The sequence below is a fragment of the Microcaecilia unicolor genome, chromosome 6 (genome assembly GCF_901765095.1).
Source record: "Microcaecilia unicolor chromosome 6, aMicUni1.1, whole genome shotgun sequence".
Taxonomy (NCBI): Eukaryota; Metazoa; Chordata; class Amphibia; order Gymnophiona; family Siphonopidae; genus Microcaecilia; species Microcaecilia unicolor.
Window position 1 is genome coordinate 77,801,163 of NC_044036.1, and position 27,877 is coordinate 77,829,039.

Below are 27,877 nucleotides of genomic sequence, written 5' to 3' on the forward strand. Positions count from 1 at the left end.
ATGCTAACATGAAAGGGGATAGGGACATGGAGGGATGCTGGATACGAGGAGGAGTAGGGTGACAGGGAGAGATGCTGGATTGAGGGAAGGAGGATATGCTGGACAGAAGGGGGTGAGAGAGAGAGAGAGAGAGAGAGAGAGAGAGAGAGAGAGAGAAGATACTGCTCAGAGAAGTGAAAATAGACATAGAGGGTGCTGTACTGAAGGGAGGAAATAGAAGGTGCTGAAAGAGGGGAGAGTTAGCAAAATACAGGAAAAACAGAATGAAAAATGGGATGGTTGGGGTGAGGAAGACTGAATACTAAGAACGAATGAAGTCTGAGCAGATTGAGAGATGGAAAAATACATGAAGGAAAGCTGAAGGGAAAAGATCAAAGTCAGAGATGGATATAGGAGAAGAAGTGAAGAAGGCAGGAAAGGAGATCGTCTAAAGAAAGTTAAGAACTGGAGATCTTGTAAAGAAAATTAAGAAAAGCTAGAGGAAAGCAGAAACTGGAGACTGGAACCAATATGACTGGAAAAATCAAAACAACCAGATAACAAAGGTAGAAAAAATTATTTTATTTTTAATTCAGTGAATGGAAAATGTCAGTTTTACAGTAGATTTAATTTACATTGCTTTGTAATTTGAAAAGTGCAGGGTGCTGTTTCTATTTCTCTTTCTCTAGTTTTGCACTGCCTGCAGAGTGTGGCTTCTTGGACTTTAAGTTTACTTTTTGTCTACATATACATATTTATTTATTTATTTGTTACATTTGTATTCCACATTTTCCCACCTATTTGTAGGCTCAATGTGGCTTACATAGTACTGGAGAGGCCTTTGCAGGCTCCGGTGTGAACAAATACAGGGTGATGTTGTGGTAAGATGAAGTTCATGTGGCACAGCCACATTAGGGAATCGGAGAACAGAAGAATTGTGTTATGTCCATTACGTGCTTTAGTTTGGTTGCATTGCAGAGATTAGGCATTTAAGTTTCTGGTCACTTATTTTGTACCTGGCAAGGGTCTATTTGTGTTCAGTGTTTGTGACTTAGGCCAGGTAGTCTGTTTGCATGGCGTTTGTATTTAAGTCTCTGTAATAATTGAGATTGCTCAGTTTCCCAATAGGCGTAGGTCTAGGTCTGACTGTAATATTTATTGTGTTGCATTATCCTAGGTAGGGTCCTTGTTGTGTTACTTCTGTAAGTTTGTGGTGTTATGGTAAAATAGATTAGCTCTATAGGTCCTGAGTGATTTTTGTAGGCTTTGTATTATATATATAGTACTTCACAATATACTTGGGACTGGAAAGGATCTCTGTTCATATTGAGATTACACTAAAATCAACTTTTTTGTATGGCAAGTTCCTGGGGAAATGCCCTTTTACTGCTTTGCATCTATTCTTAGAGGAGGAGCCATGGGGATTTCTGTGGATGTAAAATATATTTTAAGGGGCCCTTTTACTAAGCTGTATAAGCGTCTATGCGCACCCAATGTGCACCAAAATGGAGTTACCGCCCTTCTACCACATGGCTTTTGTGGCAACTTTTTTTGGCACATGTTTGATTCACGCGTCCTAAAAATAATTGTTATTTTCGGACGCGCCCCAAGTGGCATTTGACGTGCGTAGGTCATTATCGCCTGGTTACCGTGTGAGATTTTACCACTAGGTCAATGACTGGCAGTTAGGTCTCAGAACCAAAATGGATGCGCGGCAATTTTTATTTTGCCACACGTTCATTTTCGGCAAAAATTTTAAAAAGGCATTTTATTTGCAGGTGCGCTGAAAAATGATTCTGCATGTGACCAACACATGTGCCTACACTACTACAGACCATTTTTTAGCACACCTTAGTAAAAGGACCCCTAAATTAACAGTTCGATAGTCCAGTGTGCAGTTAGTGGTTGGCATTTTTTATGTTAGATTTCTTAGACTACATATTTAAACTGCTATTTCAAAACTATGCACCTGTTTTATTAATACAGCTTCTTAAGGTGTTTATGTTTATAATAAAACCCTCAAAAATTCAATCCTTTTTGTTGAAGACCAATATTTACTTAAAGACACACGTATAAGTATGCAATATAAATTAATTAATTTATATTGCATACTTATATGTGTTAAACCACAATAATGCCTAAATAGGGACCACTGGTGAAATATTCTGATTCTAATGTTGTATTACCACGTGGTGTTCAAAATATTCTGCTTCCAACAACTGCTGCTGTAAATCACACTTGTTTATTCTTACTTTTATTAAGAGGACCTCAGATCTTCCCAGCTTGGCTGTTCTATTCAGAACTCTTTTGCATAATATTTTCTTACATGCGCTCAAGCTGTTTTCTGGAAGTATTTATTATCACCGGTCCTATATTTGCTATCAAATTCTTTCAGAGGTCAGGATTCTAAATCACTGAAAAAAACTCCCACTCGGAGAAAAACCAGTGATTCCTGCCCTCTGAAACACAGCTTCCCCTTGTGTGCTTATATGTGTGCCTTTCAGTAAATATTGGTCTTTATCAAAAAGGATTGACTTTTTGGGGGTTTGATATTATTTGTCTCTCCTTGAGGGATTCTAGTTAGTATATGTTTATTATAAAGCAAAATTGAAGGTTATGTACCATTGTGGTAATTATTTTATAGGATATTGTGATGTGTGTGGAGATATTGACCAAACTCAACTCTACTAGAATGGCAGTTTAAATTATGAGATAATACACATTTATTGTAAAATGTCAGTGTTGCCAAAGGGTTCCTTTTACAAAGCCTCGGTAGTGATTCCCACGCGACAAATGCAATAAAGTTCATAGGATTTGAATGGACTTTGTCACATTTGCCATGCCAGGAATCACTACCGTGGCTCAGTAAAAGGAGCCCAAAGTATGTATGGGGTTTATGTTTGGTTCAGGATGGACTGTTTACTTAGAAATCTGTCATCGTGCACACTAAGACGTTATTTAGGATTATATCAAACACTACTTAGCCTATATGACTACACGCCTAGTGCCCACTCATGATAAGTCTGGGTCCCCCTCAAAATGTCAAGTCTGGCTACAGCACTGATTCCCTCTGATGCAACTTCCTGGTTCTGTGAACAAGAAGTTGTGTCAGAGGGAAGGCTTGGGCTGTTGAGAGCAGGGAGAATGTGTTGCTGTTCATCGCTAGCAAAGAACTACAGGATTTAGAGGTACTGGGCAGATCGGGGGTGTGGAGTTAGGTGACTCCCCTTGAGGGAGAGATGCTGGAAGTCATCAGCTGGGGATCCCCACTAGCCACATTGCTGCTATGCCACTGCTGGATTGGCCTGAGTCCACAGTGGGTGGGCCTGTGCCCACCCTTGGCTACACCAGTGGTCCATAAACTGTTATTGAGGTAGTCTTGGGGAATGCCACTGATTATCCTTGAGGTTAAGTATTATGGAATCTTGATACTTTTCGGCATTCTACCAGGTACTTGTAACCTGGACTGGGCACTGTTGGAAACAGGATACTATACTCGCTTCTTCTTACACCTTTCTCCCGCAGGCTGTCTGTGGGTGGTCCTCTGCAGTCCTGCCTCCTCTTAAAACAGGAAGTAGAGTTAAGTAGAATCAGAGGAGGTGGGACAGGCAGAGGGAAGGCCCCATGGACCACCCATAGACAGCCTGCTTTCAACGCTACAGCCAGCTTGCTTTCAACACTTCAACCAGCCAGGATGGAAGGCAAGCTTAAAATACACCAGGGTGCAGGAGGGAGGGAGTGAGTAACAACTGCCGAACTGGGAGTGAAGGGGGAGAAAGACAGTGAACTGAGAGGGAGTAGAGAAGTAGGGAAGGCAGTGAGAGATGCCATACCATGAGAGAGAAGGAGAGCTAGAGAATAAGGAACCTGCAGGGAAAAGGAGGAAAATACAAGAAGGGGGAGGGAGAGAAGAAAGAGAGAAGGAAATGAAATGATGCCAGGATCTGCAAGAGAAGGAGGAAGAGAAAGAAATAGTGGACCCACGAGAAGTGGGAGTGGGGGTGGGGGTGGGGTCAGGGGCAGGAGAGAGAGGGACCTTTGTTGAATTCCTGGTGTGCCCCAAGACTGGGTTGAGAACCATAAAGCATGGTAACAACCTCCATGTTAGCTGTTAGGCACAGTCTTGTTCATCCCCTGTCTTCTTCTGCATTTACTGGTTAAAGTAGAAATTGCCATGCACTGTTAATGGGCTTTGTGCTGTTAGCACAGCATCCATGTTATCTGTTACACAGCACCTGCATTAATTGTGCATTAATTACCACCTTAATAGCTAGCTAACACAATCTAGTAAATAGATGTCTAAGGGATCCTTTTAATAAGCTGCATTAATGGATTTGGTACACCCTAAATACTGCACAACCATTGTATACCTATGTGCTGCATGGCACTTAACACATACTAATTTAATAGCATATGCTAAATCCATTAGCACAGCTTAGTAAAAGGACCCATAAGAGTCCTATATGCTAAGAGTTTCCTCTATACACAAAAAAGGAAATTTTTCTTCACTCAGCGCGTAGTTAAACTCTGGAATTCGCTGCCGGAAAAAGTGGTTAAGGTGGTTAACTTAGCGGACTTCAAAAAAGGGTTGGACGGCTTCCTGGAGGAAAAAGCCATAGAATGTTATTGAATGGACGAGGGCATACAGTATTTCTAGGATGGGCGGGACAAAATTGCTTGTTCTTTTGGCCGCTGTCGGTGACAGGGTGCTGGGCTCAATGGGCCTTGGTCTGTCCCAGCATGGCAATGCTTATATACTTAAGTGAAGAAAAAGACAGGCTTTTTATTCACTAGAGGTTGTTGTTTCTGTTACTTGTTTTGTTTTTTTTCCCAAGTGAATGAAAATTCAGTACAGCAGAAAAATTTAAAAATTAATAAAGCTGCAGGATGTTTTGCGTTTCTATAACTTCATCAAGGTCCATTTTATTGTTTAAGGTTAATTCTGCAGTGTCTGAATAATGAAGACATTTTTCATGCTGCTTCTGTTGCGTAGGAACCGATAAACAGACAAATCTGTCTTCACTACGGAATCTTCATTAGTGCTTAGGACAAAGGACTTCATGAAAAAAGTCTACGCTAGGTATGATTGCTTGCCAAGATCATCTTACCATTTCACTATTCTCCTGTAAAAAAAAAATCAGTTGTGAAGTAAAATTAATTCTTCTTTTTGACTAAAAGTATTTTTTATGCAAGTGATGTCTAACGATGTGCCCTTTAGAATTCAGTAATGTACTCCTAAGCACAGTTTGTTAAATATTTCAGCAGCCCATGGCTGATCCATATGTAGTTTCCATTATATTGTTGCTGTATCTTTCTACTGCAACCCACAGATTTTCAGCAGTGCAGACATTAACATCAGTTACCTGGCTTGAACTCGTGTTCCAAGAAGTACAGCTAAAAGCTGTGATTACATGCAGCCTCAAGAATGGAAGGGTGAGGGAACCAGTAGGCAAGTGATGAGGTTTCCTTTATTTAATGGTTTATTTGTAAACCTAATGGGTAGTTATAGGTTTTGGCCACACACATTTAGCAAAGGTGGCTTATTTTCTTAAAATAAATGTTTGGCTTCTATTAAAAAAAACCCAAACAAAACAAAAAAAAACAAGCTTTAGAAGGAATTGCTTTAGCAAAGGGTAACATCTGATAGGGCACACAAAACACTTTAATTGTGCCCAATGACAGTGAAATATAATAACCCAGAAATGTTATATAATATTATGACATAATTTACATGATGATGCAGTATATAGGCAAAGCTTGTATTTAATGCTACAATTTCTTCTTCATACACTGGAATAGGTTACTTTCATTGTGCTCAATGTGATGCAACAATATAAGTAAAAAGTATGTACTGGGGAAAAATGAATGTATATTTCTATATTGGCGTTTCTCAGAATGCTTTTATCCCATCATATTACATTGTACTTATAAATTGCTCTTCAACTCTGAATACTTCAATTAAAAAAATGAGCTGAACTCAACTATATGTATACTTCAATTCTGAGAAATTTATTTTAATATTGACTAGGAGCAATGATGCTCAGTAAATGTGGCTTGAATTCTACCATAGATACCTCCCTGTTTACAAAGCCATGCTAATGGCTGTCGGTGCGGTAATGCCGACACGGCCCATTCACTTTGAATGAGCTGTGTCGACATTGCTGCGCGACTTTGTAAACGGGGGGAATAATAAAAGAAAAGGTCTTTCATGAAATGCATGAGGATTTCTTTCTTTCTTTCTTTTTTTTTTTTTTATAAAAATACAAGCATTGGTTCTTCAAATCACAGATAAGTACAAGAAAATAGCCTGCATGAAACAGAACAAGAAAGATGGCTCACCAGCAGATTCATTGCAGAATACAACTCGAAGTAACCCTAATCATCAAACCCTTTGTAATAGGAATCTACATTGTAGGAGTGTGAAAATATAGTAAGGAGGAGTTGCACATTGAGGCCCTTCTACTAAGCTGTGGCAAAAGGAAATGGTGTGCGCTGGGGGCAGAACTACTGCCGGCATGTGCATTGGGCCAGCAGTAGTTCCAGGTTGCAACACGGCAACCCTTTAGTAAAAGGGCCCATTGTCTTTTATAAAACACTGCCTCATATTTATATTTTATAGAAAAGTCATGTGGCTTGGAGAAATACATTGTCACCTACCAATGTCTTAATATACTTAGAAAGAATCCTTTCGTGCCAAAATGTAATATTCACATTATTATTTTTGCTATTTGGTATATGTGTTGGATAGTTTGACCCAAATTATAGCAAAATAAAAAGCGCAGTATCTTCCTGGAGAATCATGACGCAAATAAAAATTGTTGCTAATGGTCATTCATCCACTACACCTTATGGAAAGGGGAGGTGGGAGGAGAGGGATTGATTAAGGAAGTGAGGGAGGAAAATGGTCTGGGTACAATATGGATTTTGTTTTGGTAGCCATGGGTACTTATGTTTGCAATGCATTTGATAGACTGTGTAATGCAAGAACCAGTCATCTTAAAGCAGGATTTGGCATTAATGAGGCAATTGCTGTTGACAGAGCAGCTGTCTCGTCTTCAGGCTACAATAAAATCATCTGTTTTACTGCTAGCCAGCAATTAATGCCATTCATAGTGTTTCATGACTAAAGAAGTGTGGTTGCTGTATTAGTCTAGTAAAATATGTTGAAATAAAAGTCAACAAAAAAAGTTGTAGGTGATGCCTTTTAATTGGACTAACTTAATAGGTTTTAATTTGATTCCAAGTGCTGCACTCTCTTTATCAGAGTGCAGCAACATGGACACATTAAAGCAAAATATATTGTTTCATGAATTGCTCAGGATTAGATCCCTCTATGTTACCGTATTCTTGTATACTCCTGACTTAAAAATGAATTGCTTTTAGACATATGACGGTTATACAAATGTTTATTTTGTACATGCAGTTGAGCTGAGTCCACCCCTCTTAGTTTCAATGATATATACTGTAGCTTCTTGGAGCTTTTCTTGTAGTTAGCAATCAAATCTTTTTGTAAACTGCCACATTAACCCCAAAACTTCATGAAGAGGAGTTCCATAGTAAAACCTGCCCTATGCCTCTAGCAGGCATGGGAATGACTATGTGGATGTTGCAGGGGTAATTTCTCCAAGTCCTTTATTGCAAGATAAAAAATGTCAAAACCAACAGTGTGCAATATCTAATGAACAGTGGACCCTACAAGGTCATGTTTCAACTAACAAGCTTTCATCAGGTGTCCTACATCACATTACACAACATCAAACCAAAAAGTTAGGCTGATGTAACAGTGTATGTTGTGAGCGGAGATCTCCCTCTGTCTGAATAGCCTGTATTACACCTCAGGCTTTTACCTTTGGTGAAGTGATATTTATACCTTGAAGATTTTACCTGGCAGTATTATACCTCATGGATTTTACCTTTGGTGGAGTGACATTATCAAACTTTGAGGTGCTGTTTGTCCTTATTATTGGGGGGTTTAAGCCATGACACTGCAGGTTTCTCACAACATGTGCTGTTGCATCAGCCTAACTTGGACCTTTGTGGATTTGTTTTTTTGTTTTTTGGATTATGCATCTGGCAACAATCCAAAAAACTTTATAAATCTACTGAAGGGGAAAATGGGGTTAGTGCACAATTTTCACTTTAACTTCCATAAACTCCAAGCAAAAAGGAATTGTATAGACTCAGCAAAATTGTATATTCAGTTGATTGCATTCATATGAAGAAAATCAATTGAAAGTTAGGACTGTGATTAATCTGTTGCTGTGTGCTTGTAGTTGATAAGCAGGGGTGAGACCACTGTCTACTGGGTACCCTATGGAGATTGCCATACACTGTGACTCTAAGAGATGAAGCAGTGCAAGAAGTTGTTTATTTCAACCTATATTTTCTTTTTGCCAAATCCTACACCCTGAGGCAGATAATGATCAATTAAAAACTCAAAAATAAGGAAATATATTCTTTCTCAAAAATTTCATCAATTATAAGAAAAGATAATTGGGTTGTTCCAGCAGGAGTACTTGCAGATTACACTGCATGAAGAAATTTCCTCATCTAAAATGATTCCCTTAAACATACAATGGGGGATATTTCAGAAGTCTAATTCATAATTACTACATGGAAGTTCCACAATTTTTTCCACCAATGGTGCCTGTCTCTGGTGAAATTTTCTGTTCCTGAAAATCTGCAGAGAGGCTTCTCTCCTTCTTCTGAGATGAACTTAATGGAATTTTTTGAGTCAAACTTGGAAGTTATTACTCAAAGGACTACCTTAGTAGTCATTTTCTCATACTGTTGCATTTGTATTAGCTTAATATGGGAGCATTGTTTTGGGGCTCAAACATTCAAATATTTCCTGATTTAGCCATGTTGACACAGAAGAGATGTCAGGAATTTCTGGCATATAAACATAGACCTTTGGTTCTAGGTCTTAATTTTCTGTTACAATTTCCTTGTTCACTTGAATCACTTATTTAGTCTTTCCAAAGGGACTAGGGGGCAAGCAATGAAGTTACTTAGTAGCAAATGACTGCCATGGAAAATCAAAGTGTGGTAAAAGCCCGCCTTTACCATACCTTGATAACCTCCCCTCTAAGTTATGATCGTACCTGTCCTGCTCTCAGTCCCTACGGTAAAGCAGTTCTGAAACGTTTGATGCATTCACAACTAATTCATTTTGTACTTGCCATCAGGATATTACCATTTATGAATATGTAGAGAAAGATTCAATATCACTCTCCTTTGAGATCACTATAGAAAACCTCATGCATTTGAGGGCAATTTGTAAAGCTAATTGCCTGAGTAAATTGGCTTGTTTGAAAACTGACTTCTAGTCAGTTAAAAGCACATATGAACTTCTGTCATGTGTTTACAGGCCAGTTGCTAGGTCTACCAATGCCCCAGGGTAGGTCCAGTAGGGTAGGTGCTAGGAGCAGGGTGGATACAACTATAAATTAGCAACCATATAAGAGTGTAATGGAAGTCCTGCTCTACTGCTGTAGCCGCTGAAATTGCTGTGGCCATGTAGTTTCCACTCTGGCTCCCCTTCTGACATCTCTGCATCAGGGCCAAAAAAGGGCATTCCCTGTGGTGTGTGTAGATTGAGGAACTGTAACACCATATATGTGTACTTGCAATTTCTTTTTACCACTGGCTCCATATCTTATATTACCACCATTGACTGTACTCATTAAGAGCCCCTTTTACAAAGTGGTGGTAAGCCCAATGCGGGCTTATCGCTCGCTAAAAATGAAGTACTGCCAGACTACCACAGCAGCCCAGTTGTACTTCCCACCCCCAGTGTGCCGTCATATCTGGCACTAATCAGGCAGTGCCATGCACTGCCCTGTTACCGCCGGCTTAGCGCTGGATCCCTTACCACCACCTCAATGGGTGGTGGTAAGGGCTTCCTCTGAAATGGCCACGTGGCAAATGCCTCACTTGCCGCACAGCCATTTCTTAAAAAAAATAAAGACCACTGCATAAAAGGGGACCTCAGCATGCGTCAAAAACACAGCTTGGTAAAAGGGTCCCTAAATAGCTAATACATAGTACACAGGTACTTTTAGCAAGGGTACATTACATTGGCCACTTTAAAAGAGAAGCCACCCAAATACATGTAATATTCACATATTTTGCAACTATGCAGGCTTTCTGAAAATTGCTTCAACATGTACATTTTGAATAATCTGGTAAATTAAATAACAGATTGTGGATAAAACTAAAAATCCAAACATTTTGTGCAGTGTACTGCATAAAAATATAGACACAAGAAATTTCTTTAATGCTATTTATTTTTAAAATTAAGTATATATACTTAAATTGAAGATAAATGATTATTTTAAAAAGTCAGAACCTGACTGGAAAACATGACAGAGGAGCTGCTTCTACATTTATTAGTATTGTGACAGAATTAATGGCCTAATACACTGTAAAACTGATAATAGTGTTCCTACTGAGAATGAGTAATAGGACAATGCTGAAATACTGTTTAGAAAAAGTGACAAATCTACGTATACTTTTTGATCATAATACTACTGCACTTAGAAATAACCAGTGAGAAGGATGAAAAACTGAAGGGAAACAACGCATTTACTATGTAGAAAAGGCACACAGAATCATTTACAATACATGGCATAACATAGGAGCATGTGTATATGTGTGTGTGTGTGTATGTGAATGCACAAACAAATTTAACTTCAATCATCAATCATTTTCTATTTTCTTCAGGTATAAAAATACATAGCATATCATTTTAATATAAATGTATTGAAGTAAAATGCTCTAGAAATACCTTTTATTTATTTATTTAATAGCATTTCAGTGTCGTTTTCCTTAAAGGAAAACCAAAATGGCTCACAACATTTCTATATTTTTATATTTCTTGTCCCTTTTTAGGATTTCTTTTCTACATTTGAGGGCCCTTTTACTAAAGTGGTTTAAAGTTTTTACCCTTACCATATATTAGGCTCAAAAACTAGCACAGAGTAAGTGCAAAGCTAGTATGTCCAGCATCTGCCCTGCATTTACTGCACAGGGCAAAAACTTATCATGTGGGAACTGTGACAGAACAGTGGCCCCATTTACCAAGCTGCAACAAAAGGGGGCCTGCAGTGGTGTTGGCGCATATTTTTCATAAGCACCGAAGCCCCCTTTTACCGCAGCGGGTAAAAGGGAAGTCTCTCCTGCCGGAAATGTTCATGTGGCAAGTAAAGCACTTGCTGCGCGACCATTTCGGGGGGAACCCTTTTGAGGGAAGCCCATTGAGGTGGTGGTAAGGACTCCTGCTCTAACCCGGTGGTAACTGGGTAGCACGAAACACTGCCTGATTACTGTCAGGTACATTCCGGTGCTACAAAAATAAATATATTTCTGTAGCACTGGATATGATGGTGTGTTAGGGGTGGTACCACCGGGCTGCTGCGGTATCCCAGCGGTATTTCTTGTTTAGCGAGTGGTAAGCCTGCATTGGGCTTGCTCCCACTTAGTAAAATGGGCCCTGTGTGTTTTAAGCCTCTAAAATTGCCTTTACTAATTCTGAAATGTATTTTTCTAGTTTGGCCAACAGGTGGTGCATGTTTATGTTGATGTCATAGAAAAGGAATGTCCTCTTAGTTTCACTCAGTGAAGGGGTAAATCTACAGTACTGTGAGAAGTATACTTTTAAAGCTTATTGACTGGGCTCTGATTGGCCTGGAGTTTGAGATTACCCAGCAGTTGTTGCTGGTTGTTGCTTCAGTCTTAGCCCGGGATAAAAGAGAGAGATCTGTTTGCTGAGGCTCAGTGAATTATATGTCATGATCTTCCCAGGTACTGTTTAGACAGTATGCAAATGTTTAGTTAGTATTATAATTGATCTACATTTCAGTTACCTGTTATTGTTTGCTGTTATTTTTTTTGTTCATCGTTCCAGTGTGAGAATAAACAATTTTGTTTGTCTCTTCTGCCTTTCTGGCTGAAAAAGAATTCTGGTGGTTTGTATATTGGATCTATGAGTGCTTTCTGGGAACTGTGGGACCACTGGGAGTGTGGCCTCAGTAACCTAGAAATCACTGGGGATAATTTGAGAGCGAGAGACTAGCCCAGAAGTGGTTGTGACCCAGTCAGTGGGAGGAGGGTGCTAGTGTAGAACACAAGTGGCAGGTGCAGGCTGACCTAAGCTGTGCTCAGGATATACACTTTAAGTGGCCATGGGGTAACCCCAGGTGGGTGGCTAGGCATTTCATGACAGGAACCACAATACATGCAGTGTCAGATAGCATGGTGTCATCCAAAGTTAAAACACACCCTTCTGACCCAATCCCCCTAAGTCACAATTACCCCATTGAACCTTTCCTTGTTTGTTTGTTCCTTCCTCCTACCATCTTCTCCTGATCCAATCCTCACTGAAGCCCCTCCATCTGAACTTATCCCCCAAGAAGCCTCTTTCACCTGATTGCCTTACCCCTAGAGGCTTCTGCCCCTAACTCAAATGCTCAGTGGAGTCCCACCACCTGCACAAAGCCCCTCCCCAATTCTACAACTTGAACCTCACCTCACCCCTGACCTTCTTGACCTTTCCTAGGACTTACCTCAGGTAATCCCTAATTTAGAAGGATGGCCTCTAGTGGTAGTACCATTAGACTATTGCTAGGGGCCATCAGTGCCATTTTGATAGCTAGGGTCAAGGCTGAGCTTCTTATCTTTCTCCCTAAACCCACCTCTCCTCTTCCCCCATTCTCTATCTCTGTGGATAACACTTTCATCCTCCCTGTCTCATCAGCTTGTAACCTTGGGATCATCTTTGTCTCCTCTCTCTCTTTCTCTGCACATAGCCAACAAACTGCTAATAACCTGTCATTCCTTTCTCTATAATATCACCAAAATTTGTCCCTTCCTTTATGAGCACACTACCAAAATCCTTATCCACACTCTTATCACCTCATGTTTAGACTAATTCAATTTGCTTCTCACAGGTCTCCCACTAAGCCATTTCTCTCCCCTTCAATCATTCAAAATTCTGCTGCACAACTTATATTCTACCAGTGTCATTACACTCATGTTAGCCCTCTGCTCAAGTCACTTCATGGCTCCCTATCCATTTTCGTTCAGTTCAAACTCCTCTTATTGACTTACAAATGCATTCCCTCTGTAGCTCCTCAGTACCTCTCCACTCATCTCTCCCTACTCTCCTCCCCGATAACTCCATTCATTGGGAACATCTCTCTTACCTGTACTCTTCTCCTCCACTGCCAACTCAAGACTCCGTTCCTATTATCTTGTTGTACCGTACGCATGGAATAGACTTCCTGAATCAGTATGTCAAGTTCCAGCTCTGGCTGTCTTTAAATTTAGACTAAAAGCCCACCTTTTTGAGGCTGCTTTTAACTCCTAACTCCTGTTCAGTACCCATGTCTGTATTATCATTCCCTCCTTAAGTAAGTCACCTATCCCTTATTTGTCGTGTTTGTCTGTCTTGATTACATTGTAAACTCTGTCCAGCAGGGACTGTCTCTTACATATTTAGTGTACAGTGCTGTGTTCGTCTAGTAGCACTATAGAAAAGATAAGTAGTAGTAGTAGTCCCACTAGATGACTATGCATTACCCCTGGGTAAGTCACGAGTGGCTTGGGGTGTGTTCAGAGAAATGAAGGAGGTTCAGATTAGAATGAGAAGGAGGGGCTTTGTGCAGGGGATGGTGCTTCATCAAGGGTTTGTATTCAGGAGGAAGAGTCTCTAGAGTCGAGCGGATCAGATCAAGGGTCTTTGTGTGATCAGATGGAATAGGGAGATCTTATAGGGTATCATATTGGGCAGGAGGATCTTCAGATGGTAGCATGAGGGTACCATCAGGGGGGAACAGCAGAAGGAGAGAATGGTCTTCACAGTGGCTTCATGTTAAACAGAAGCTAGAGGTAGCCGTTCTACCAGACTGCTGGCAGCATGGCTGCACTTAACATCTTGAGGTGATGTTTAATGCAGCCAAGCTAGCAGTAGTCATAACAGCTAGTGTGCAATACTGACCTGTGAGCTTCACCCCATCACACCCATGAACTGCTCTTACATGCGTTATGTAGCTAGCGCAAGTTTTTTTACCACATTGGCTGCAGTAGCGGTTAGTGCAGGTCCACACTATGATCTACAACACAGTAAAATCTGCATTAACTGCTTAATGCAGTTTAGCAAAAGGACTCCTTCTTAAGAATTACAATTTCTGGGGTCCTTTTACTAAGGTGCGCTGAAAAATGGTCTGCGGTAATGTAGACGCGTGTTTTGGGTGTGTGCAGAATCATTTTTCAGCACACCTGCAAAAAATGGCTTTTTAAAATTTTTGCCAAAAATGGGCGTGCGGCAAAATGAAAATTGCCGTGCGTCCATTTTGGGTCTGAGACCTTACCGCCAGCCATTGACTTAGCGGTAAAGTCTCACGTGGTAACTGGATGGTAATGACCGAAGTGCATCAAATATCACTTGGTATGCACCCAGTACACGCATCCGAAAATAAAATTTTCAGGCACGTTTATCGGATATGCGCCAAAAATGAAATTACCGCAAGAGCCACACTGTAGCCAGGCAGTAACTCCATTTTGGTGCTCGTTGGGCGCGCGTAGATGCTTACGCGGCTTAGTAAAAGGGCCCCTTTATTTCTCTGCCACACACCCTTCTAGTGAATCTCTATGTCTTGGCCACTGACCCCCCTCTTCCTTTCACTATATAGGAGCTCTATAGGCTTAGCATTAGAATCTAGTGGCCAAGTCAGGGACATAAATATGCTTAAACTTTCCACATTTTGTAGGTCTGAAGATAATTATTAACATGACTCTCGAATTAGCAGAAAGGCCTATGTAGAAATTGTGGGCCCAAAATAGTTGTTCAATTCTAGGAAAATAAACTTCTGTGAAAAGCCTAAATGTTTAGAAAATATTGAATGTGTGCTGTTAAGCAATAGCTTTCTGCATGGTTTGTCAAGGGGCCAGTTTAATAAGGATTAGCAAATGCAATATGTTAGATATCTCTAGTGCAAAGCATTAAATCCATTTTTAAATAATTCTTTTAAACATGTCTTTTCTTTCCATTGGAACATCACAGCCTTTATTGCATTGTTTGTGTTTCATATTGCTAATTATGTCTTCTAAGAAACAATTTAAAATGTGATGCATTTTTAATTATAAGACGTTTCTATCCTGAGAAAATGCTTGTGTATTATAAGGTATTTAGTTTTAAAATAATGAATTTCATTTACTAACAATTAAAAATTGCATGGTGCTTTAAAAGCCTTGTACTGGAGAAATTAGAATACATAACTGCAGAAATGTGAAAGAGCAAATTAAAAAAAAAAAAAGAAAGGCAGAAATCCTTTCCTCTTGTGTAGCAGAATCAGTCACTCTATTATTAAATAACTGTGACAAATGTATTGCGTGCTTTGTCTAAAAGTCATCTTTGGAGCACATAGATACTATTATAACTATTACAACCAGCACTAATTATTCTTTTCTAAACTAGTAAGTGATTTTCAAATACTATAATCAGAGAATACACTGGCAGGCAAATATAGAGGTCCCATTAACAGTGGAACTGGTCACCTCAATGCACTGGATTCACAGCTAAGGGCAGGCCTCTGTTTGGCTCATAAGGTGTTGTCCTGGAAACCATTCTGATGCAGTCAATAATGGGGCAGACACTGAGACACAGAGTGCAACCCGTGCAACCGTCAGTAATTGTGGGAAGGTGGGTCTCTGCATCAAACTGGATTGCCTGCAAAGAAAAATAAGCGGTTTCAATGTCACTCCTAGAAAGGTCAGAAGTGTCCCCATTTTAATATCTACATTTTCTGTGCCACAATACTTTGTAGCCTTTCTATGACGGTTTGTCAAACAGCAGCAGCAATAGTTCAGAGGCCCCAAGGGAAGTTTTTTTTTCAAGTAAAATCATGTACGCTTCAAACTTGCATGGAGGTTCTACCCTTGGGGAGGAAAGCATTTGCCACAGTAGATTCCTAATGTAAGTTCTTATGTAGTATAAATTTGGAACCTGGTTTTAAACTGCAAAATGATCTGGTGTAAGGCTGGTTGGTGGAAATGTTGAATCAGGACCGAACCACACACAGGAGTGCTTTTAATATGCTGTGGTAAGCATGAATGTGTTCTTAACGCAGCTTAAAATGTCTTACCATGGGATGTGCTTAGGCATCCTGCAGTAATTTTGGCATCTGCATGCACTTCCCACATGCTAAAAAATAGATTTTATTTTTTAGTGCTGAGGTGGGTTGGCACGGAGAGTAGTTATGTACTGCGCTAATTGGTTAGCGCAGCTACATTGCTGTGTGCTAACTGATTAGCACGTGAGCTCTTACCACCTACAAAATAGGTCTTGGCAAGTGCTCACGCACTAATGGCCATACATTAATGTGAAAATTAGCATCTGGCCATTAATTAAAAACAAATTTACACCTGTTGTAAAAACAGACTTAGCACGCGGGAATGACCATGTAAGCATGCCCTAAGGCCACTTTTTACTGCAGTTTGGTAAAGGGGCCCCTGAGTGACTTATGAATATTGCTAAGGGCATGCAATAAAGATATTTAGAATATTTACAGAATATTTTGTAGACATAACCCATGCACTGTTATTCATATTTTCCTTTCTCATTTGGGCTTAGAGTTAGTAATATGCATTAACATGTTTATGTGCGTTATTCCACATTAACATGAATGAATGTGAATTATGTGCATTATTACCAAATAGGCTCCTTTGTCAATAATAGAACATTAATGCTCATTAATGAGAATAGCGCATGTTAATACATTAGTGCACATCACAAAAACTAGTCCTTAGTTTCTAGAGAGGACAAAACTGTGACATAGAAAGGAGGCACAATTCCCCAGCAGCCTTCAACACTGTGGATCATAATATCATGCTTACAAGTTTGGCAGAAACAGGTATCAGTGGCACAGTATTTACATATTTCAAATCCTATTTGTCAGACAGACAACAATTAGTTCTGTTCAGCAACAACACATCATTACCTTGGGCACTGAACTGTGGGGTGCTGCAGGGAGCCATACTGAGGGGCATAATCGAATGGGGCATACCCGACCGCATTATGGAAAAAAGATGGCTGGCCATCTTTCATTTCGATAATATGGTCGGGGCCGGCCAAATCTCAACATTTGGGCCGGCATTAGAGATGGCCGCCATCGGTTTCCGGCGATAATGGAAACTAATGGTGGCCATCTCAAACCTGGCCAAATCCAATGAATTTGGACATGGGAGGAGTCAGCATTTGTAGTGCACTGGTCCCCCTCACAAGCCAGGACACCAACCGGGCACCCTAGGGAGCACTGCAGTGGACTTCAGAAAAAGCTCCCAAGTACATAGCTCCTTTACCTTGTGTGCTGAGCCCCTCAACCCCCCCCCCCCCCCAAAACCCACTACCCACAACTGTGCACCACTGCCATAGCCCTTATGGGTGAAGGGGGGCATCTAGATGTGGGTACAGTGGGTTTGTGGTGGGTTTTGGAGGGCTCCCATTTACCACCACAAGTGTAACAGGTAGGGAGGGATGGGCCTGGGTCCGCCTGCCTGAAGTGCACTGCAGTACCCACTAAACACAACTCCAGGTACCTGCATTCTGCTGTCAGGGAGCTGGGTATGACATTTGAGGCTGGCATAGAGGTTGGCACAAAAATGTTTAAATTTTGGGGGGGGGGGGGATGGGAGGGGGTTGGTGACCACTGGGGGGGGAGTAAGGGGAGGTGATCCCCGATTCCCTCCGGTTGTCATCTGGTCAATTGGAGCACTTTTTTGAGGCTTGGTCATAAAAATAAATGGACCAAGTAAAGCCGGCCAAGTGCTCGTCAGAGCCGGCCTTCTTTTTTCCATTATCGGCCGAAGCCGGCCATTTCGTAACCATACCCCCTTCCCACCTTCCGTACCCTGCCGACACGCCCCCTTTAACTTTGGCCGGCCCTGCGACGGAAAGCAGTTGAAGCCGGCCAAAATCGGCTTTCGATTATACCGGTTTGGCCGGGTTTAGGAGATGGCCGGCCATCTCCCAATTTGTGTCAGAAGATGGCCGGCCATCTCCTTCGAAAATAAGCAGGTTAGTGATCATAAAGCTCTTCTAGTTGCCCATAGCATTGAGAAATCACATATATTTGAAGAGTTCAAGTGCATGGTATTTAATCACATTCCTGAATCACTACGTGGCGGGGACAGAGACTGAAAACTAATTCAAAGAGAACAACGCTGGATTTACAGATTAGGAACCTTGGCCCCAATGGGGTTGAATAATCAGGTGGAATGGAAGGCGTTTTTGTAATGGCATTCTTCGTATAATTGTGAGGGGATGATAGTTGAGGGGTAGGAGGTTGGTATTTTGGGGTCAGTTTCCCCTTTAAATTTTCAACTTAATCTGATTGGTTAGAAAGAGTTGGCGTCTATTTAAATCCTAGCCGCCATTTTAACTCAGCCAAATGTGGAGAAGGTAGAAGCCGAAAAGCATCAGGTATGTGTAAAGACTTATAGAGTGAAAGTCCGCAACTTTTCTATATATTTTCTTTTTCTCTCTGTAAAGATTTTAAAATACTGCTGTTTATTCAATTACAGAGCGTTGTAAGAAACTGAGGGTCTTCACCCAATGCATATTTAAACTCTGGAATTCGTTGCCGGAGAACGTAGTGAAGGCGGTTAGCTTGGCAGAGTTTAAAAAGGAGTTAGTCGGTTTCCTAAAGGACAAGTCCATAGACCGCTACTAAATGGACTTGGGAAAAATCCACAATTTTGGGAATAACATCTATAAAATGTTTGTACGATTGGGTAGCTTGCCAGGTGCCCTTTACCTGGTTTGGCCGCTGTCGGAGACAAGATGCTGGGCTTGATGGACCTTTGGTCTTTTTCCAGTATGGCATCAAGCGAAACAGGAGCTCGCTGTTGGGCGTACCCACTAGTTCAAGTGCAACAGCAAAGTGTTTATTCATTTTTAAAAACACTAAAGTACAAATAGTATCATAGTATTATATATGAAAAATTAAAATTAAAGAAAAAAGAGTGTAAAGGGTGAGCGCGGTCCACTATTAAAAACACAATAAGTGGTTACCGGGCATCTGAAGTCTTTTCCTCTCTCCCCTACAAACATTACAGAGAAAAAATTACTTGTGAGTGTGGATATTGATTTATATTCATTAAATGAGTACCAGATTGTGTTTGTATTTTTATTTATAGCAATATCAATTGTATAAAAAGGAACATAACTTTTAATTAATTTTAATAATTTATATATTAGTTTAAGTCATTCTTAAGTTTATAATTAGGGATGTGCACAGGCAAAAATATATACAGTTCATTTTCAAAAAAAATTGATTTTCCTCTGATTTTCATTACTTTTTGGTTCAGATCAAACACTTATGTTAACTATAAAATTTTAACCGACATTGGAACTTTTTAAAGCATAGAAATCAATTATATGCTCATTAATTTGTAGGCTAATGTACATTAAATTGATTTTGTATATAAGCCCCAGCATTCTATTTATTGCACCTAGTGTTCCGCGCTGAAATCCAAGCATATCCTATAACAACAGGCATAACTTGATTGGCTTATCAAGCCAATCATTATTTTTAACAGCACAAGCAATAATGAGCACTAATTGGCAATAGTTAGAACTTATGTGCATAACTCGCTAAGGGGTATGTTTACTAAGGTGCGTTAGCATTTTTAATTCGCCTGTAAATTTAAGGCACGTTAAAAGCTAATTCGCCTATACATTTCTATGGGTACATTAGTGTTTAATGTGCATACACAATTTACACGTGTTAAAAACGCTAACGCGCCCATAGCACCGCTTAGTAAACCTAGACCTACGTGTATTCTGTAACACCCAGCATCTAAATTTTAATGCGCGGAGCCAAAAAGGGGCATGGTTATAGGCGGGGAAATGGGTGTTTTGTGGGCATTCCAAAATTTATGCGCACTGTTACAGAATATAGCCCTCTGTGCTTAAATCTATGCACCGGTATTTAAAACTCATTTCCTTTGATGTAAATGGATGCACATAGTTCTAAGTGCTGAGATGTCTACTAAGAGTATTTTAAGCACCACTTATAGAATACGCTGAGGCAGAAATTTATTTTGTGTTGATTTTTCAAGCGCCATATATAGAATCTAGCCCATGGTGCCTTAATGAATTTAGGGGTTATTTTACAAAGGCGTGGTAGTGCATGGCAAAACACCACTACCGTGTGGTATACCATGGTACCCCATTCTAGTTCTGTGTTTGCCATGTGGTATTTCCCATGACAGAAAATATTTTTCTATTTTGTAGTGGGGGGGGGGGGCAGGGAGTAGGCGTACCCAGTGGTAATCAGCCATCAGTGTGCGTTGTCCGATTACCAGGGCCGTGCCAACACGGTAAGCGAGGTAAGTACAGCAGGAGGGCGCCGTCCTCTGGGGCGCCCCGCTGCGCCATGCTTACCTCGCCCTCCCGTGTCCCAACTGCCTGCCCTCTTCTCCCCCCCAACAAGATCCCATTGAAATTTACCTCCATCCGGCAGCGAAGGCGCGCCGCAGTGAAGGAGGTGGCGCTCCCGACGTCTCTACTAGTCTTCCTTTCGCTCAGTGTTTCGCCTTCTTCTGACGTCAAGGAAATGACGTCAGAAGAAGGCGGGACATTGAGTGAAGGGAAAACTAGTAGAGATGTCAGGAGCGCCGCCGCCTTCACTGACGCTGTGGTGCGCTTTCGCTGCCGGAAGGAGGTAAATTTAAAAGGGATCTTGGGGGGGAGAAGAGGGCGGGCAGTTGGGACATGGGAGCGGGAGGGCAGTGATCATTTTCACGGGGGGGAGGGGAGGCGGCGCGCACCAACTGTTCATCTGCGGGGGGGGGGGGGGCGCCAACTGATCTCCTGCAGGGGGGCGCCACAGACCCTTGGCACGGCCCTGTCGATTACCATCGGGTTAGTGCATGAGCTCTTACGGCCTACTAAATAGGGTTACTTGTATTCAAAGTAAAATCACTATTTGTCTGAATACAAACAATGTATTTGGGGCAGTATTCGGGGGGGGGGGCAGTTTGAACTTGGAGGGGGAGTTCAGTGATTGTTCAAAAGGATAATGTAACAATGCAGTAGAGATAAAAGTCATCAAATTTATTGCAAGCCATTTTCCTTCCCTAGCCACAAGGTGCAGGGCATCAAGGATCAGACATTGTGAGAGAATGGACAAAAGAGAGGCAAAGAAGGAGACTAAAAGATGAATGGGAACAGGAGTGTGAGAGAAGAAGGAAAAATAGGAAGAAGGGAGATGGTATGGATGTGGGAGGAAGGAAAAAAGATAGAAAAGATGCAGGAAGATGTTAAATAAATGAAACAAGAGGGGGAGGGAGAGAGAAAGAAGAAAAGTATAGGGTAGAGAAAGGTGAGAATGTATGTGTCAAAACTTGGACTGAGATAATTTCAGGGGACTTTGTTGGTTGTACCTCTATATCAGGTAGTGGCTAAAAATAAGTGATATTTGAGAATATTTTCAGTGGTTAGTCCAACTGTGTTGAATTCTCTTTCTATTGATATTAGGTTAGAATCCAATTATTTGCATTCATGAAGAAAGGTAAAGGATGATTTTATGCCAGAAGCTGGTTGGACAGTTGGTGGTAGAGGTTAAGGGTCTCAGAAAGAAGATTTAGCGAAAGTTTAAGGGAGGTATTCCAGAGGCATTTTTGGCAGTTATTAGTTAGGTGGGGTGGTAACTCTGGTTGTAGGTTGGGGTGGGAGGAGTTGAATGGGTATAGGGTCAATGACATTCTATTTGTATTTTATGGTTGACTTTTAGTGTTTAAAAGATCAAGGTGCTGTATACCAATATAAATGTGCAGGAGAGGAAGAATATAAATGAACAAATGAAAAGTATGAGGAAATAGAAAGTTGGAAAGGGGATGGGGAAAGGACAACTTGAGTTAGGTAGGGGAAGAAAAACAGATTTTTGAGGGATCAGAAGTACAAATAGATTTGATAGAGGGAGGAAGAGGAGGAATAATAAGCTAAAGAACTCAGTAGAAATGAAAAGTGACATCTTTTATTGTGAAATGGGGGAAATGAGGGAAAGAAGCAGTAGGGAGAGAAGGAAGAGTAAGAGAAGTTGGAATTAGAAAAGTCACACATTCATAGTGGGGAGACACCTTAGACAGAAGATGAGGGGGAAGAAAACTGAAGAGGGAAGACAACAAAAGTAAGAAAGTAAGAATGTACCATGTCGTGAGGAAAGGAAGGAAACATATACTAGACAGAGAAGAAGTAAAAAAAAAGTAGCAGACAGAGAGAAAGGAAGAAAACAGTGAATGGGAATGGGTACAGTGAGAACATGTAACTTGAGATGCAGAAAGGTTGTGAGATAGGCTAGGCTAGGTAGACAATGGAAAGTGACAAACTGAAGAGAAGGAAAATATGTTGACCACCATGGACAGTTTTTTTTAAGACTAGGAAAGTAGTTTAAACATGTTTTGAGTATGTGTAAGTAGATATGAAAAGTAGATAGACATGGGCGGAAAACAAAAAAGAAAAGCTAAAGAAATGAGAGAAGGGTAAGTAATTGAGTTTAAAATGAAAAGAAGGGATCAATATAAAAAAAAATAGAACAGACCAAGAAATGGTATAACAAGCAGACATAAAGTGGGGCTTATTTTCAATTGAGCCTGCCATGAGTGGGAAAGCGCGGGGTACAAATATAACAAATAATAAAACAGAAAAATGTCCAAAAAGCAGCACAAAGTGGCAGATAGTTTTGTTTTCCAAAAGTCCAAATCACTATTTTTGAAACCCAATTTTAACATGGTTTTATATGAAGTTCGTATGCAATGCATTGAAATCACAAGGGAGTGTGTTGCAGGCGGGATTAGACAGTTTGGTCTAGACCTGTTTCAATCACAACTAAGTCACAAAAAGGGCTATTGTAATGGTGTACAGCTGGGTATAGATTTTTGGTGGGGTTTGGAGTGTTCACCATAAAATAGAAAGGAGTAACGGTAAGCTGTATACCCAGGATCTTTTATGTGATATCCACTGCAGTTCCCCACTGTTCTGCTGAGATGTCTGTGTGGCCCAATCTATTAAGAATGCTGGCCTCCCATACATCCCAATGGCTTGTTTTTATGCATTTTTCCCTTAGATTTTTTTCTTTTTTTCGAAAATGGTCCAAAAAGATAGATGTACTGAGCACAAAAACATCTAGCAAATGGCCATTTTTGAAACAAAAAGTTGGACATTTTTCTACTTTGAAAATGGCCATGTTTATTACTGGATGTTTGAACAGTTTCTGCAAAACTTACAAAATCAGATTTAGACATCATATTGAAAAAGCCCCTCAGTATATATCAAATGAGGAAAAAAAGTAGAAAAGTGGTATATTTTATATATTTAGGATCTCTTGTGATTTACTCATCCCTGATTTTCTCCCTTTCCAGATGACATAGCCAAGTGAATCAAATTCTTTCACAAGTCAAGGGAAAATTGTTCTAGACTCCATAATGCTATTCTTCTGAAAGCACAGGTAGGAATGGATATTACCTTCCCTCCTCACTTGAACATGAACAAATCACCTCCAACATGAATATAGCTTGTGAGTCTCACCAAACAGAAGACTCAAACATCCATGCTACAGCTGAGCCATGGGATTTTTCAATCCTATTTAAAGTCTGCTCCACTCATATTTGACTCTTAGCACGAAGCCAGGCCCCTTGAATTAATTTGATTAAATGTTCCTATCAACTCAACTCAATTATCCAATTCTGTCGTTTCTATGCTATCAAAACGAAAAAGTACCATACAATATAATTCAAATATGTATTTATTTATGCATTCTTCTATCCCACTATTATCCAAAAAAAGTTTCGGTTCAAAGTGGCTTACAATTTACAATTTAATGTTAAATTAATATATGCAGTTTATACCTAGTATCTCTGATAATGTAAGAAGTTATTTATACAAGTGTATTAAATATTAAGGTTGAATACAGAGTCATCCTCATGTAGCAGCAGAAAACTAAGCGCCCCTTTTACCAAGCTGGGGCAAAAGGGGTCCTGCGTTGGCGTTGGCACATGTTTTTACTGCAGCTGGTAAAAGAGAAGTCTCGCTTTCCTACAGGAAATGGCCATGCGGCAAGTAAAGCACTTGCAGCGTGGCCTTTTTTGGGGGGAGCCCTTACTGCCACCCCAAGAAGGTGGCATTAGGGGCTCCCACACTAACTCGGTGGTAACCGGGCAGCGAGTGGCAGTGCCCAATTACTGCTGGGTACACTCTGGTGCTACAAAAATAAATACATTTTTGTAGTGCGGAAATTATGGTGCGCTAGTGGTGGGAAATACTGCCAAGCTGCTATGGTAGCCTGGCGGTACTTCCTGTATAGCGAGCGGTAAGCTCATGTTGGGCTTACCACTGCTTAGAAAAAGGAGCCCTAAGGGCCTCTTTACAAAGCCACACTAGCGATTCTCGGTGCAGCAAATGAGAGGAAGCCCATTCAGTTCTTATGGGCTTCCTCTCAGTTGCGATGTGGGAATCGCTAGCGCGGCTTTGTAAAAGAAAGCCTAACATTAATTTCATTTGTGTTCCTACCTGGTAGCCGGAGTCATTACAGGCCATATAGCATTTGCCACAATTGATGCACATTTCTTCGTCAATCACTGCCACAAGTTGCTCAATGATGCTGAGTTGGCCAAATGCGCCGATATACGGCAATGCTTTTCCAATTACATCCTGCAAAATTATATATTAAAAATATACTGATTATTGAGTATATTCATTCTATTATAGTTCTCTAGCAACCAGTATTGCCACGTATGGTTTGATTGTATTCTGCATGACCATAAGGGTATGCTAGGGTTTGCTGAGAACATTTTGGCACAATTTGAAGTACAACCCTATGAAAATTCAACATTTTCTCTTACAGCAGCAAATAAGCAATAAAAGCCTTTCAATATAAAATGAGATAGGGGGCAATTCTATAACTTGGTGCCTCCATTTAGGTGCCCTGATTCTGCTTGGGAGTGCCTGTCCTAAAACAGCATCTGGATGCCCTGATTCTGTTGTAGACAACTAGCAGAAACCTGCATTGGCTTGTCTATTTTTAAGCATGACTATTTAAGTTGGACATGTAGGTTGGAGATACACAAATGTCCTTCCCATTATCTGCTCGCATGTATACCCTCCTTGCAGATATACTCTATCTTCTATAATACCACATGATATTGCTTTTATGTGACGTGGAGGGGCATTTTCGAAAGGGACGTCCAAGTTGCAATTTGGAAGTTCTTGCAAAACGGCGAAATCCAGGGGCGGGGAAACCTGTATTTTCGAAACAAGATGGACGTCCATCTTTCATTTTGAAAATACCATCAGGGACGTCCTAATCGTTAAATTGGGATGCCCCTAGACGTGGACGTTTCTGACTTTCGGCGATTTTCGAAACCAAAGACGTCCATGTCAAAAACGACCAAATGGGAGGAGCCAGCATTTGTAGTGCACTGGTCCCCCTGACATGCCAGGACACCAACCAGGCACCCTAGGGGGCACTGCAGTGGACTTCATAAATTGTTCCAAGGTACATAGCTCCTTTACCTTGTGTGCTGAGCCCCCCAACCTCCCCCAAAACCCACTGCCCCCAACTGTACACCACTACCATAGCCCTTACAGGTGAAGGGGGACACCTAGATGTGGGTACAGTGGGTTTGTGGTGGGTTTTGGAGAGCTTGCTGTTTCCTTCACAAATGTAACAGGTAGGGGTGGTATGGGCCTGGGTCCACCTGTCTGAAGTGCACTGCAGTACCCACTAAAACTACTCCAGGGACCTGTGGGTGGGCGGATGTTGGGGAAGGTGGGTGGGAAGACTAAACTAGATCCTGCAGTGCCTGCTAGATTTTATCTGTTAATGCTGTGGTACAAAGTTTTAAATCTAAGTGGAAAAGACTATGGAGATTAGTTGATAAAATTTGCTTTTTATATTTTTATTTTGCCTATCACTAACCTACAATTCCTCCTTTAAACCCCAATCTTTAAGTTTCCAAAAGCACAAAGCAAAATAGTGCTCATTTACCAGAGAAATGTCCTCTTCTCTCGGAACTTCTCAGAAAGAAAGTTCAGTGGGACCTTTCCTCTTTATATAGTTTTGAATCTAAGGGGGCTTTTTTAAACAGGCTCTTTGAAGCTGACTCAGCAACCTATGCAAGTATTCTACTTCCCCACACCTTAGTTAACACTTAACTGAGGTCGCTGGATGTGCTACCTCTCCAGCAGCCAAGGAACAGAAAATAACTGCCTTTTAGAACAAGAGTTTTTGGATGTTTAGTTTCTACCTCTAGAAAAGGTTTCAGTTTAAAACTATGGGGAAAATGCCTATTTCTAGAAAAAAATTCAGTTTAAAACTAGGGGAAAAGGGTTGTACACCACGGCAACTAGTTAATAATGCTTGCTTTTCTCTCTCTCTCTCTCTCTTCTTATTCCCCCTTAATACTAAACTAGATCCTGCAGTACCTGCTAGATTCTATCTGTTAATGTTGTGGTACAAAGTTTTAAATCTAAGTGGAAAAGACTATGGAGATTAGTTGATAAAATTTGCTTTCTATATTTTTATTTTTTTTTTATTTATAGATTTTAAATTTACATTTATGCTAAATACATAAATCATGGAATTTACAGAAAATATATAATAAAATAATAACAATATATTTAACTAGGCAATTTGTATAATTTCAGTTAGTCCACATTATAAAAGATCCAAGAACTAGGAATTTAAAGTATTTATAACACAATTACATTTGTGTAGAAGAAAAAAAATTTATGCTAAGGGATGGAAGGAATTAGGGTTGACGCAGCTGATATAGCGTATAGACCAGGGTTAATGCCCAGTTACTCTTTACTAACAATAAGTTCAAGCAACTTTCCTGGTTCAAAAAATAAATAATTATTAGATTCCAAAGAAATATAACATTTACAGGGGAACTTAAGTATAAAGGTCCCTCCCAAATGGAGGAGCCTTCCTTTCAAGGCTAAGAAATCTTTTCTTCGTTTTTGAGTATCTCTGGAGAGATCAGGGAAAACTTGTATTTTAGATCCAAGGAAAGGGGTATTAATATGGCGGAAAAAAAGTCTGAATATATTATTTCTGTCCAGCTCTAGAGCAAAAGATACCAGCAATGTTGTCCTTTCGGTAATAACTTCCAATGAACTCTCAAGGAATTGTGTTAAATTTAAATCAGGTTGAGTTGTTTGAGCTGTTCTTCCCGTTCCTGCTCTTGAAATATACAACACTTTAGTTAATGGAGGAAAACTATCTGAGGGTAACCCCAGGATCTCAACAAAGTATTTCTTTAACATTTCTCTGGCTGGAACAAGAGGAGATTTGGGAAAGTTAAAAAAACGTAAATTACACCTTCTTATTTGATTCTCCATGTACTCCATTTTTCTTTTTTGGAAGTTATTATCCTTAATAACAGCAACCACAGAAGTTTTAGCAGATAGTACCTCGTGTTCTATGGAGTCCATCCTGATAATCTGCTCCGTCACTTTCCCCGATAAGGCATTATGAGCCTGTGTTAGCTCAACCACTTCTCCACGCAAAGAACCTGCAACTTGTTGTAACGTGGCATTTAAACCCTGGATCGCGTCCCAAATGCTTTCCATAGTGATAACAGGTGGTCTTAAAATTTCTCCGAGACTCACAGAAGGTTTGCCCCGACTTCCCACGGGTAGGGGAGATGGTATCACCATACCTGCCCGGTTCGATATTTCTATAGGTGACGATGTAGCTACAGGGTCTCCACGCACAGCCGCTGGGGCTCCACTTCCGGGCTTCACAACTGGCTGCTCCCCCCGAGCCATCGTATCTCCTCCCGGCCTTGGAGGTGTTGTCATCGGAGGGGGACTCAATGTCACCCCCTCTACGCT

The 27,877-nt window shown here is 40.6% G+C and overlaps 1 protein-coding gene across 3 annotated transcripts in view; it reads right to left on the reverse strand.

Moving 5' to 3' along the window:
- Positions 1-14,325: 14,325 nt before the first annotated feature.
- DPYD (dihydropyrimidine dehydrogenase) overlaps positions 14,326-27,877 on the reverse strand; it is a 1,476,885-nt gene continuing 1,463,333 nt past the window's right edge. For all 3 annotated transcript variants that reach the window (XM_030205306.1, XM_030205305.1, XM_030205304.1), the window contains 2 exons: positions 24,551-24,691; positions 14,326-15,709 (listed from right to left, as the gene is read on the reverse strand). In XM_030205306.1, the coding sequence (XP_030061166.1) occupies positions 15,539-15,709; positions 24,551-24,691 (312 nt within the window). In that variant the 3' untranslated portion in view covers positions 14,326-15,538. The remainder of the gene's footprint in view (positions 15,710-24,550; positions 24,692-27,877) is intronic.